This window comes from Bos indicus, chromosome 24, assembly GCF_029378745.1.
Source record: "Bos indicus isolate NIAB-ARS_2022 breed Sahiwal x Tharparkar chromosome 24, NIAB-ARS_B.indTharparkar_mat_pri_1.0, whole genome shotgun sequence".
Classification (NCBI taxonomy): domain Eukaryota; kingdom Metazoa; phylum Chordata; class Mammalia; order Artiodactyla; family Bovidae; genus Bos; species Bos indicus.
The window spans coordinates 1,359,019-1,373,601 of record NC_091783.1 but is presented as its reverse complement, the minus strand read 5'-3'; the positions used below and the strand labels follow the sequence as shown (position 1 = coordinate 1,373,601).

Below are 14,583 nucleotides of genomic sequence, written 5' to 3'. Positions count from 1 at the left end.
GAAACTTCCCTGCTAGACTCCGGGGGAAAGTCACCCAGTAGGGGGCCCACAGCCCCCGACCCGTCTGTGTGTGCAGACACTGGGCTACTCCATGCAGGAATAGTGGGAGTGGGACAGATTGGAAAGGCTTCTGGGAAACAGACAGGCTCACCCATGTTGGCCCGGGGCCTGAGCACAGTCTCTAGATTCCCCGCTCTGTTCCCAGGGCAGTTCCTGTGAAGCTGACCTTCAAAACAGAATCACATGCACCCCCATCACCCCTGCCTAGACGTCAGTGCGTCTGTCCAGGCTGTGGTCCCAGGCTCAGGCAGAGAACCTTCCAGCTGCTGGTCCCTGACCGACTGTGGGGCCAAAGTAGGACTGTCCAGAATTGCGAGAGTTCCCCATGAGCCATACACATTCACTGATAAAGAATGAAAAATCTGACCAACCAAGCACATTCGAATGGCACTATTTTTTTTTAAACCAGTAAGAGGTTTACGCAGAGCCTAGAAAGCAAGGAAATACTCTGAGCAAGGATATCAGAGGGAGGGTACTGTGGAGGAGCAAGATTTCACAAAGTTGTTAGCCAGGTCTTTAAAAATAAACCATTGACTAAACAACCAGCATCCAAACTAAATTCCTGGTTTGTGTAATGTGGTTCAAGCTGTTAGATAAATCAGCTGTGACGAGGTCTGTGTTGGTGTACGGCACTGGGGTCTGGAATCTCATGGACCCGATGGTGGCATGGAGCTGTGCTTCCTGGTGAGACCCTGGGGCAGTTCTCCTCTGAGCCTGCACAGGGCATCACCTGCCTCCTGTCTCTGGGACATCAGATGTTCTGTGTGGGCCAGGACTGTCACTTAGTTGTGTTCGGACTCAAAAATCATGTCTGACTCTTGGCGACCCCGTGGACTGCAGCATGCCAGGCTCCCCTGTCCTTCACTGACTAGTAGGTGCTCAGTAAGTAGTAATAGCCTTCATTTTTGATGAGAAAGAAATGACACCCTATTATGGATACATATATAACTCTACATTTTTTGAGGGGCCAAGTCCAAAATAGTTTCTAACTGAAAATGTAGACTCCATAACTACTGCTTCCTTAATTTGGAGTTTTCTGTTCTCATCATAATCTTTGAAAGACCTACCCAGAGAGAGCCAGGCCAAAGTGTGCTTGTGTTGAATCCCTCCGGTGTCCCTTACTGTTCTTCCTGCTACTTTGTCCCAGGCCTCATCCTTCCTGCCCTGGCCCACCGTTGGTATCTTTTATTCTGGCCCTTTGGCCCTTGAGGTTCAAAATTTTCTAAGAAGACTTTTGTGGGGGGTGGGGGGTGGGGGGGGAGTCGCACTGCATATCTTGTAGGATCTTAATTCCCCGGCCAGGGATTGAACCGGGGGCCTGTGGCAGTGAGAGCCCAGCATCCTAATCACTAGGCGACCAGAGAACCCCCGTGCCCAGAAGACGTGAACACTTGATATGTGTTACTGTGGGTCTTCTTTTCCTTAAGTGTATATCATAGTCATTTTCCAGCTGAATCCTCCTCCCTTAGGGCCTCTCACAGAAGTCCTCCACCCCATTTCTGGTATAGGGCTCTAAAAAGCCTGCTCCAAAAGACTAAGTTTCATTTTAGAACTTTATGGCTGGGCTACTTGTATGGCCAGTGGCATGCATACTCTGATTCTCCCAGCACATTTTTTTTTCTTTAATTTTATTTGGTTGTTTATCTAATTATTAATAAGGTCAGTAGGAACTGTAGTCCCTGGAATAATGCTTTCAGTATGGTGGTGTTCAGTGGATGTTGGGTACACACCTAAGACCAGTGTGGTGTATCAACCTGTAATAATGTGAAGCAAGGCCAAGCCACATGAGTTAATTCAGAAGTTGACAGTGCTGCCTTTCTTTCCTAAGTTCTTAGTGAACATTTCTAGACATTTCCTATAAAATCTTCATTAGGTCTTCATTTATTTTTTAAAAGATGTTAGGAGGTATTTATTTCTAGATAGCATGCAAACCTTTAATTTAATGCTTCTGTTTTGCTGTAGTGATCACTATTGAAAGCTGACCTGGCATACGGCAGTCTCTTCCTCTGGATAAAAGGGAAAAGGCCATGAGATAACTTATTGATGAAATTAGCTACTGAAGTGGAGAGGACATGTAGTCAGCCAATAGTTGTCATAGCTTGAGCTCTGTTAAAGGAGCATGTATGCAGTGAGCCGTTCAACAGAGCTGCACTGTGCTGAACTGTGCTGGTCAATAGTATAATTCTACATAAAATTGATGGATAGGAGCAAACACTGCTAGACAGGGGAAGGGGAGCTCAGAAATATAAATATGAAAAAAGTACAATGAAAAGTAATCTCCATTTTTGCAGGTGTTACAATATAAATTTAGATGTAGGTTACTATAGTGCAGTTTCAGTTATTTGCAGTTTTCCTATCCTGCAGAGAACAAATGTATGTGTAACATTTTTGGTTTACATTTTCTATAATAATCTGAATATGTTTCTTAAAGGTTTTTAAAAATGTTGTACTTTGTTCTTAGGTTCACAGAACAGTGAGAAGGGGGTGCAGAGGTTTGCAGTATATTCCCTGCCCTCACACACGGGTAGCTTCCCTCATTATCAGCGTCCCCACCAGACGGGCCATTTGTTACAATTGACAGACTCACACTGGCACATCACTGTCACCAAGCTTCCATCATTCGCATTGAGATTCTCTCTTGGTGTAGTACGTTCTGTGGGTTTTGGCAAATGTGTAATGACGCCCATCCATCGTTGTATATAGTATCATAAAGAGTATTTTCTCCGACCTAAAATCTTCTGTGATCTGCCTGTTTGCCTCTACCCCCACTCCATCCTGGGCAACCACTGATCTTTTCAGTGTTTCCGTAGTTTTTTCTTTTCCAGAATGTCATGTAATTGGAATCACATAGTATGCAGCCTTTTGAGATTGGTTTCTTTCACTGAGAAATAAACGTTTAAAGTTCCTCCATATCTTTTCATGACTTGATAGCTCATTTCATTGTATTGCTGAATTATTCTCCATTATCCACATTTACCACAGTGATCCATTCACTCACCCAAGGACGTCTTGGTTGTTTCCAAGTTTTGGCAGTTGTGAATAAAGCTGGTATAAAATCTACATGCAGGATATCATGGAACATAAGTTCCTCAGCTCTTTTGGATAAGTGTCAGGGAGTGCAGTTGCTGGATTGTATGGTAAAATTATGTTTAGCTTTGTAAAAAACACCAAACCGTCTTCCAAAGTGGCTGCACCATTTGCATTCCCAGCAGCAATGAAAGAGAGTTCACATTGCTCTGAGTCCCCAGCGTTTGGCGCTGTCGGTGTTCTAGAGTCTGGCCATTCTCATAGGTGTTGAGTGGCGTCTCCTTGTTGTATTCCCTTTCGTTTCCCTTTTGTGATGTGGAGCATCTTTTCATGTGCTTATTTGCCACCTCTATAACTTTCTAAAATAAAGTACTAATTAATAGTAAACCTTAATAGTCAAGAACACCAAACAGGAGGTAATCACTTAAACAGTTAACGCGCTCTGTCTTTTCAGCAAACTCATTTTGTGAGTCAAATAAGTAGACTTCTAAGGATTTTTGTTCATGGGAATCTCTAGATACATCATTTGTATATCACCACTGTACGATGAATTGTGGCTTTAAGGTACCCATAACTCAGGAGTTTTTCTTCTCTTATTCCAAGGTTCGTGTTTTATTCGAACTGATCAACTCGATGGTGAAACTGACTGGAAGCTGAAAGTGGCGGTGAGCTGCACACAGAGGCTGCCCGCTCTGGGGGTGAGCGTTGTTGTCGTTACTCCATCAGTTACTGTATGGTCATTTCTGTGCACTTACGTACCAGCTAACTTGATTAATGCATTGATAATGTAAAGAATAATTTCACTACTAAATTCATCGAAAATTATGCCCACATAATTTCTGTGATATCTTAGCACATACCCTGTTTGAGGTGTGGTTTTGAATGTTCTGAGCTTGGCTCAGGTTTTCCTTCTTTTCTTTCCCTTTCCTTGTTATTTCTATTTTTAATCCTCTCATTTGAGTAATCTTTGAAATCGAGACTCCTGGTGGGGGTTAGATGAGTCCGTTTTTGGTAACTGACTGACTCCCAGAAGGCTATTAAGGTGCTGCTTTGGGATAATTCAGGGGGGGCATCCCCAGCCCTGAACTCAGCCCATCCACTTCAGCTTTTCCCTCTGAGAGTGGAGAGTCTTCCCTGGGGAGGAGGAGGTACAGTGTCCCTGTGTCTGTCAGCTCCTGAGGAGGAGAAAGACACCTGCAGACTTCTGGCTGGGCCTCTGCTGCCTGGAGATGGACAGGATAGAGGACACCATGCTTGTGGATTTCAGCGTGTTCCGTGGTCTCTGAAAGTCCATCTCACATGTGCTCAGAATCTCCGAAACTGCTACACATCTTTTTTTCTTTTTCTTTAAGCAAAATCACAATTGTGGCCTTTTGGTGGTGTTGGGTATTGTATGTGCTGTTTATTTGAATGAGAACAGCTTTATCTTAACATGATTTGTTGATATTCATTGGAGAGTAAAGAAAGACTGAGATTGTCTTAAGAATGACCTTGAAGCCAAGCAGTTGTTGCAGGGAAGGGGGTTGAATCCTCTGGATTTGCTCACTGTCCTGAGATGGGCTGGCTTTGATGGAAGTAGGGACGGCTCATGGTTCACAGTTAATTCTGTGAATCACCGGGGACTTCCTCATTCTTGTATGTATTGCACTTTGGGGAAACTAAATCTGTGTGACATATGTCAGCCTTGGCAGTATTTTGATTCTTCAGGTGCTTTCCGTCAGCTATACTTTCGGTAGTGCCTGCGTTGAAATTCCTTCCTTCTTTAGAGTTTGTTGGGTTTCTTGGGTCTGTGGGCTCATGGTTTTCTTCTCTTTCCGTCCTCCTTTCTGCCCAGACTCCTCTCCCTGGGACACGGGTGACAAGTGTTAGACTTGACATTCCTGCCCATGTCGAGCTTCTCACTTCCCAGGGAAGTCCCATGTTGGTCGGTTTTTAAATTCACCAATGTCTAGTTTTCTGTTAAAGACCTTGAAGAAGGAAACGGCACCCCACTCCAGTGTTCTTGCCTGGAGAATCCCAGGGATGGGAGGAACCTGGTGGGCTGCCGTCTATGAGTTCGAACAGAGTCGGACATGATTGAAGCGACTTAGCAGCAGCAGCAGTAGCAGCAGCAGCAACAAATTATTTTATTCCAAATACTGTATTTTTAATCTCTGGAACCAGGTTCCATGTGGTCACCACTTTTTGTTATTATTTAAGTCCTCTTCTCTCCTAATGTGTTCACAGTTTCATTTAACTCTTTCAGCAGTTTGTGATACATATTTTTTGTTTGTTAATTCCGTTGTCTCTGTTATTTCTGAGTATGTTTCTTTTTAAAGAATTTTTCTCCTTGTTACAGGTCACACTTTCCTGCTTCCTTGCATAGCTGATAACTTTTAATTGGGTGCTGAATAATGTAAATAACTATGTTTTTCTCTTACTTCGCAACCTACTGATCTTCATTGTCTTAGTTCCATAACTTGTGGATAAACTTGACCTTTCCAAGACTTGTTCTTAAGCTTTGTTGGGGAGGCCTGGAGTCCCCTTTATCGTGATGCTAATGTAACCCCACCCCAGGGCCTGCTCCTCCTGGGGTAACTGTGGGCATCTCAGGCTCTTCTGAGGTACCTCTAACTCCAGCTGCTCAGACTGTGTCTCTCCCCAACTCTGTGTCATCCCTGGGTCTGGGCAGGATGCTTCTGGTCACACTGCGCCAGCCATCACTTCCCTTGTCCTCCTCAGTCCAAGGCGGGAGCAGACTCATCAGACCTGCTGTGGCCTGTCCTTCCCTCCCCCTCCCTCTGTGCCGGCGCCTGCCAGCTCCCGCAGGTCCCTGGGCTCTACCCGCCGCTCTGCAGCCTGGCCCCAGGCGCGGCACCTGCCCTGGGCAGGAGGCTGGCCTCCCTGGGGCTCGCAGCTGCGTTCTCGTCTCCCGAGGGTCCCAGTCCTGCGACTCTACCAGGTACCTTGTGTCCTGTGTCTGAAACAGCTGACTCACATGATTTGTTCATCTTGCAGTGGGAGGGCAAATCTCACACCAGTTGCAATGACACAGCTTGTAGAAGTTTGATTAATTCTTAGTGAGAAATATGTGTCTTATGGGCTAACTGAGCTCCATGATATTTAAAATTAAAATTAAAAGGTGGTCCATCAAGCATAAAGTTTTAACAAGTCCAGAGCAATGGGCCTCTGCTATTGGAGGGTTTGCTTACTTCAGGAACATACCTGCCAGGAGGACGGGGCACACCCCGGCCATGTCTCCTCTGTCCTGGAAGGCACTTCATACCCTTGTTCTCAACCACACAGCTTCCTTCACAAACACGTGAGTGAAGCTGTGCACATTTTTCCTGTTAGGATAGGCGTTCAGCAGTATGTTTGGGGGTTATCCTTTTATGTTAGAAAATACATGTCTCTGAAGGAGTTTTTTAGCTACATGGTATTTGGCAAATTATAACCTCTGGGACTAGCCTGGCATTGGTGAATGTGAAAGTTAATGTTTTGATATTTTATAGATAATAATAGAGTGCAGAAGTAGGCATAGCGCAGCGGTTTGATCCTTTGGCCAGAATGCTCTAGAAGACGACAGTGACAGCCCTGCTCATCTCCTGTACGTTAGTCAGTGGACCCGTCAGCCTCTTCAGTCTGATGACTGCGAGAGTGGCATCCCATTTAAATATGCTTTTAATCTTTCTGTGAGGTTGAAGATTTCTTACCTAAGAAAGTAGACTTATTTTATTTTTTTGTAAGTGTCTGTTCATGTTGTCTACCCATTTTCCTGTTGTATGTTTTTAAAGAGGTTTTTATATCTAGTTGGCTAATCATTTATCATTCTTCACTGTTTTAATCTGTTTTAAATATTTTTGTTTATAGTTTCTTTTGTCCATATAAAAGCTTCCTGTCCTTAAATAAGGTGACCTAACAGCAGTTTTAAAGTAGTCTCTAGAATGATTATTTATATAATGTGATAGAAGTGCTAATTATCATTACAGTGACTTTCAAACTGACTTGTACATCTTAAATTTACACAATGTTAGATGTCATATATTTCAATAAAAATATTTTTAAAAATAAATAATCACTGCCTTTATTTCTTGCTTAGACTGTTTCCACTCCATGGTTATAAAGATCAGATCAGATCAGTCACTCAGTCACGTCCGATTCTTTGTGACCCCATGAATCGCAGCACGCCAGGCCTCCCTGTCCATCACCAACTCCCAGAGTTCACTCAGACTCACGTCCATCGAGTCAGTGATGCCATCCAGCCATCTCATCCTCTGTCGTCCCCTTCTCCTCCTGCCCCCAATCCCTCCCAGCATCAGAGTCTTTTCCAATGAGTCAACTCTTTGCGTGAGGTGGCCAAAGTACTGGAGTTTCAGCTTTAGCATCATTCCTTCCAAAGAAATCCCAGGGCTGATCTCCTTCAGAATGGACTGGTTGGATCTCCTTGCAGTCCAAGGGACTCTCAAGAGTCTTCTCCAACACCACAGTTCAAAAGCATCAATTCTTCGGCACTCAGCCTTCTTCACAGTCCAACTCTCACATCCATACATGACCACAGGAAAAACCATAGCCTTGACTAGATGGACCTTTGTTGACAAAGTAATGTCTCTGCTTTTGAATATGCTATCTAGGTTGGTCATAATTTTCCTTCCAAGGAGTAAGCATCTTTTAATTTCATGGCTGCAGTCACCATCTGTAGTGATTTTGGAGCCCAGAAAAATAAAGTCTGACACTGTTTCCACTGTTTCCCCATCTATTTCCCATGAAGTGATGGGACCGGATGCCATGATCTTCATTTTCTGAATGTTGAGCTTTAAGCCAACTTTTTCACTCTCCACTTTCACTTTCATCAAGAGGCTTTTTAGTTCCTCTTCACTTTCTGCCATAAGGGTGGTGTCATCTGCATATCTGAGGTTATTGATATTTCTCCCGGCAATCTTGGTTATAAATGGTTACTTTAAAAAAAAGTCACTGCCTTGTCTTTATGCTTGGACTGTCCCACTCTATGGTTATAAATGGTTACTTTAAAAATAATTATGCTTTACACATGAACCCCCTAGTCCGTCTAGCATTTGAACTCTGAGTAGGAAATCAAAAACAACTGCTGGCCAATTGCAGCCGTACTGTTTGCTGACTTGCTCACTATTTTAGCACAATTTTAAGCTTGCCCTGGGAGGTTCTGTTTTAAAGCCTCAACTTCGGTGTCTGAGTGTGCAGACTTCTCCAGACCTTTGCACATCTGTTCTCCCAGACTGTTTCCTGACTTTACACTTTATATCTTTTGCCATGCTGCTGCTGCTGCTGCTAAGTCGCTTCAGTTGCGTCCGACTCTGTGCAACCCCATAGACGGCAGCCCACCAGGCTCTCTGTCCCTGGGATTCTCCAGGCAAGAACACTGGAGTGGGTTGCCATTTCCTTCTCCAATGCGTGAAAGGGAAAAATGAAAGGGAAGTCGCTCAGTCGCGACCCCATGGACTGCAGCCCACCAGGCTCCTCCATCCATGGGATTTTCCAGGCAAGAGTACTAGAGTGGGTTGCCATTGCCTTCTCCAATCTTTTGCCATATTAATGTGTAAATGTTTTAAATTCTGTGTCGGTGAATATTTATACATTTTCTTTTTTTGAATGTGGATTTTGTGTTGTGCCCAGAAGGCTGTTCTTCCACCCGTGTTTGTTTATCATTTTAACCACTGTCAGTGTTTGTCAGCGGTAGTCTCAAAGTGAGAGGCTGGTCATTAGCATTTATTGTCTTGTAATTATTAAATATTCCCTGCACATAGACCATAGGGAAGGAGGTTCAGTCCTGTTGCTGAATCTCTGTGGCTGAAAGATGGTTTTCTGAGTGAGGTCGAGTAGGTTCTTTTCACGGCAGCCTGCAGCTGGGCCGGAGTCTTCTCTGCGCAATCCTCCTCTCCACTCTCTGCAGCCTCACTTAGACCCCCAGCGTTTCTGTTGGCTTTGCTCTTCCTTTTCTTAGGTGTTGCCCGAGAGAAGGCTGTGCTGTTGCGTTGTCACTGAAGACGCCCAGCTTTCAGTTCTCACTTCTTGTTAACAGGGTAGCCCGTTGGCCTCAGCCTGTCCGCTGAGCCCTGGAGGCTTCCCGCTGCTGCTTCTCAGGCACCCTTTCCCTCCTCTGTGTCCTGCCTTCCGTTCCCAGCACACATTCTCAAGTAGTCTCCCCAGAGTTGCAGAGGGGAGATGCCACATGCCCCAGTGACTGGAGGATGTCTGTTTGCTGTTACGCTTGGTGGGGGGGGGGGGCCCACCCCAGAGTGTTTGCCTCTGCATTGCCTTTCCAGGAGCTGGGAGGTGCTTGAGTGCTTGACACCTGGAAGCAGTTGCAGCAGAACATTGGTAGTAGAGTTAATTTGCTAGAGTGTTAAAAAAGAAGTACAGTGTTAAGGCACTGTATCAGAATTTTTCTGAAAGAAAAGCCAAACAAGCAAGGCTCTATGTGTTACATAGATTCCAGGAGCATGGGTCAGCCATGACAGAGGCTGTGTGCAGAGGGGCCTGCAGAGTGCTGGTAGAAATGTCCATGCGTTGATCCTGTTGGTGTCACAGGTGTGTATTTGTATTAAGATGCAGAACATTGTACACTGTAAGCATGTATAATTTATTGCTTGTAAGTTATGTCCTAAGAAAATGTTTAGAATCCCACCGTGTTGCCTGTATTTTTGAATATTCCCTTGGCTGTGATCACAGGAAGTACTTTCTATCACATTCAGTATTATATTTTCTTCATTTTTATTAGTGACAGATGTATGAATTACAAAATACTTAGAAAGCTAGAGTAGACAGTTCATACAGTGCTACTTTTAAAATTTTATGGTTGATACACTTTGATAGTATGTTAAGCGTTTGGGTGAGGTAACTGGAAAATGAAATGTTTTAAGTTTTGATAAATTTAGCTGAATTCGTGATTCAACCATCAATTTACATTTGTAACTTCATATAATTTGGCATATTAGATATAGACTTTTTTTCATAGGAAGGAAAGCTCTAATTTCATTTTGGACATAGGCAAAGCAGTTTGGCTTTTCATCTGATAGCTTACACTGCCCATAACTGTCACTCATTTGACTTTTCTGTGTCTGATGTAAAAGACCCAGGGAGTGTGCAGTGTCATTTGCTGTTTGTCGCATCGACAGTGGAGCGTTGTGTCCGTGGTGCCACCAGGAATGGGTGAACCTGTGTTAGAGCCCTTCCTGAAAAACTGAGGAACAGGCTTCCTATTGTGTCCAGAGCACCTAATGTGATCAAAGAATTGAAGCTGAGTCAGAGCGGTGTTGTCGGCTGATCCCACCCTGTGATGGCAGGTCTGGCTTCTCACCGCCGTGCAGGCAGGGCTCAGAAACATGTGGGAAGCACGTTCCCGGCTTCTGTGATCAGGCAAATTTATTAACAACAATGAGGTCACAGCAATTTTCAATAAATCATGACTCGCTGATTTATTTCAAAAGATCCATATAGCAGTAAACAATACCATTTACATTTAATTAGTTTTATTGAACGAAAGGCAATTTTATTTGTAATGAACCACATGTTATGATTAAGGATGTATTTTAATGACCTTTAAGTAATGCGAACAAATGTTGCCCTTGACCTAATAGCAGAGGCTTTCCTACATTATTGAAAACTTCAGAATGATTTTTAAATTATCATGAAAAGCTTCGAATGACATTCTCATTATTGTGCCATTATTCAGTCATTTGATGTCTAATATACTAGATGAAATGCACTCCTCTCAGTGTTCTTGTGCATTCAGAAATATGGGGGCTGTTGCTAGGCAGTTCTTTATTTCCATGTATCTAAAGATATTCTCTTATATGAAAATGTCACTTTTTAAAAATTACCGTGACAGCGTAGTGCTTAAATTTTTAAATGATAGACATGCTCAGTTACTCAGTCGTGTCCAACTCTTTGCAACCCCACAGACTGAAACCCTCCAGGCTCTTCTGTCCATGAAATTTTCCAGGCAAGAATAATGGAATGGGTTGCCATTTCCTACTCCAGGAGACCTTTCCATCCCAAGGATCGAACCCACATCTTCTGTGTCTCCTGCATTGACAGCCAGATTCTTTATCACTGAGCCACCTGGGAAGCCCCTTGAATGATGAGTGATCCTCAAACTTCCTCAGACTTGCTGGGAAAGATTGAGGGCAGGAGGAGAAGGGAACAACAGAGGATGAGATGGTTGGATGGCATCACCAACTCAGTGGACTTGAATTTGAGCAGACTCCAGGAGATAGTGAACAACAGGGAAGCCTGGTGTGCTGTAGTTCATGGGGTCACAAGAATCAGACATGACTTAGCGACTGAACAGCAACAACAAAAAGACTGAAGTATGCATTTAACTAAAAATGATTGTGGAAAGTTAAAGTTGTATCATTTCCACATTAAATTAAGAACCTTGTAATTATACAGATCCATTTATCACACTCATTTTTGATGCTAAAGCACACTGCACAGTTTTTGTGTGCACATAACTTCTGTATGTATTTGTAGATGTTCTATATGTAGTGTGTCTACATATACCATAAACTATTCTGATATTTTATCTGTATTTTAAAGAAATAAAGTTAAAAGCCAAGATTTTTATTTTTCTTCTGTATTAATCATTTTTGTTCCTCACCATTCATTCCTAAAGACCTGAGTTTCTACTGAATATTGTTTCCTGTCAACCTAGAGAACTTCTGTTAGCATTTCTTGTAGTTTATGTCTGCTAGCAGTGAATTCATATTTTCTTTTATCTCAAAATATTGTAGTTTCACCTGTTTCGTGAAGGAGATTTTTGCTGAATATTGAATTCAGAGTTGACCAGTTCCCCCGCCCGCCACAGTACTCTAAGTATTTTGTTCCATTATGTTCTGCTTTCATTATTTGTGATGAAAAATCAGTCATTATTTTGATAGGTTTTTTCCCTGTATAGACTGTGTCATTTTTCTCTAGGTATTTTTGAGATTTTTCTTTATATTTGGTTTCTTCTTTAGCTGTGACTTTGTGCCAGGTTTTACTCCCCTGGTTGGGGGTTTGCTGAGCCTCCTCAGTCTGCACACATGTGGCTGTCAGCCAGTCTGGCATGGTTTTGGCCTCTTGATTCTCAGAAAGCTTTTCCTGCTCTTTCTGCTGTGCACTCTTCCAGGCCCTCACCTGCTGTGCTCAGGGACGCTGCATCCGCACTCGCTGTCGCAGTCTCACCCCTGTGCGTTCTTCAGAGTCGCCATCTCTTGACCTGTCTTCAGGTTCACCGACTCTGTTCTCCGTTAAGCCTATCTAATGAGTGAATTTATTTCAACTGTGTTTTTTTTCAATTCTAGAATTTCCAGTTGGTCCTTTTTTGTAACATGTTTTCTTTTTCTCCTGTGGTTTCCTATTTGTTTATTCTTTAAGAGAATGTTTTCCTTTAAAGATTTGAAATGTCCTAATAACTGCTATCGGAGAAGGCAATGGCAACCCACGCCAGTACTCTTGCCTGGAAAATCCCATGGACGGAGGGGCCTGGTAGGCTGCAGTCCATGGGGTCGCTAGGAGTCAGACACGACTGAGCGACTTCACTTTCACTTTTCACTTTCATGCATTGGAGAAGGAAATGGCAACCCACTCCAGTGTTCTTGCCTGGAGAATCCCAGGGACAGAGAGCCTGGTGGGCTGCCATCTATGGGGTCGCACAGAGTCGGATACGACTGAAGCGACTTAGCAGCAGCAGCAGCAGTTAACTGCTATGAAATTCTCATCTGGTCTCATTCTGATGTCTGGTCATGTCAGAATTAGTCTTCATTGATTAGATTCTCCTTGAATATGGATCTTGTATTCTCATTTCTTCCTGTGTCTGGACATTAGGATTGTATCTTCAACATACTGATACCTTGTAGAGACTCTGGATTCTATAATGTTCTGAAGAGTATTGAGTTTCTTGTTTGGTTTGGTTTGAACTGGTGTTGACTGGACTGAAATCGGACCCTCACCTCGTCTTCCCTGCAGTGGAGAGCCATGGGGGTCTTTTGCTCCTTTCTTCTGGCTGAGCTGGAACCTGCCTGCACGAGGGGCTCGGGACTCAGGCCGAGAGCGTGAGGCTCGCGGCGCCCAGCCTCCTGGACCTGCCCTCTGGGGCTTCACCTCCTCTGTGGAGCTTCAGCATCTATGATCTGACCTTTGTTCTTCACGCCTGGAAATCTGTGGTTTTCTGAGTGTTAGCAGCCATGAGGCAAAACAAAATAGAAAATAAAAGCAAAACTTACAAAAATGGCAGACTGTGTTGAGGGATCCTCCGGATCCCGCCAGTTTTGATGCTTTTCTCAGAGGACCCCCAGGGCTCAGCATGTGCGCCTCATTGCCTTGGTCGCTACCATGAAAGGGCCCAGAGTAGTGAGCACAGAGAACAGGCATGGGGTGGCTTCGCAGGAAGACAAGTCGTGTTCAGGAACTGGTCAGGAGGCACTCTGAATCTTCAGACTTTTCAGATAGCGTTCCATAGCTCCAGCCCTTCCATCCTGCCCATTTATCTCAGGCACGGTCCAGGACAGGTCATCCCCTTTGGGGACAGTGGCTTCAGTGATTAGACTGCTGCAGGAGGTGTGTGTACAGGAGGAGTCTTGGGAAGTGGGTCAGGCTCACAGTCAAGCTCATGGTCCGTGGGGTTAGCGCCAGGTACTCCCGACTGCTTCTGACACAGCCTGCTGTGAGGTATAGCAGTCGTCCTTTAAAGGCAAGAGATCCCCACAGCTCTTGAGCTTCAAAGTGGTTTCTTTGGGTTCTCTTGCATCACAATTCATAGTACTGGCACACAACATATAAGAAAATCACCTCTTTTGGTAAATGATATATGAAAAATATTAGTTGGTAATTGAGAACTTTCCAAGTAATTCTGTTTAATTATCATGTAATTAATTCAGATATTCTGTATTCCAGGACCTTTTTTCTATCAATGCTTATGTTTATGCTCAGAAGCCACAACTGGATATTCATAGTTTTGAAGGCACATTTACGAGGGTAAGTTAAATCTTTGTTAAATGCAAGTATATTCATTGTGTACGTTAAAAACATTACAGCAAACCTTTATTTTGAAAGTGTAATTAAATCAAGAATCAATTCAAACAAGCTCTGAACTAAAAAGTGAAGACCTGGAGAATGTTTCAGCTTCTTAAATTTTCCTATGTCAAATATTTCTTTGAGATACATTAAGTACAGTTTTTCTGTTTTTAGCATATTTACTCTTAATAAGATCCTTCTCCCTTAAAATATTATGAGTCAGTAAAATGAAGTAATTCAGCTATTCCAGTTTTTATTTTGGACAGGATGATATCCACATCATTTCTTAATTTTTACTGACTGGTTGGATGGATGTGTGTGTGTGTAAGTCCACATCCATTTTCTTATGTACATACATGTATTTCATTCTGCATTCTTTTCACTGGTGTTTTGGTGTAGCTTAAAGTCCCTTCTTCCCTCAATTATTGTTAGGATTTGGTAACTTTTGGATTTAGCACCTTATACTGATGCTACAAATGATTTATA

At 43.4% G+C, this 14,583-nt stretch overlaps 1 protein-coding gene across 5 annotated transcripts in view; it reads left to right on the top strand.

Annotated features, from left to right (window-relative positions):
* The window catches only part of ATP9B (ATPase phospholipid transporting 9B (putative)), a 151,452-nt gene that overhangs the window by 51,918 nt on the left and 84,951 nt on the right, over positions 1 to 14,583 (top strand). For all 5 annotated transcript variants that reach the window (XR_011563738.1, XM_019986527.2, XM_070778625.1 and 2 more), the window contains exons 8-9: positions 3,691 to 3,785; positions 13,978 to 14,058. Coding sequence is in view for 4 of the 5 variants with exons in the window: in XM_019986527.2 (XP_019842086.2) it covers positions 3,691 to 3,785; positions 13,978 to 14,058 (176 nt within the window). In the remaining variant the exon portion in view is untranslated. The remainder of the gene's footprint in view (positions 1 to 3,690; positions 3,786 to 13,977; positions 14,059 to 14,583) is intronic.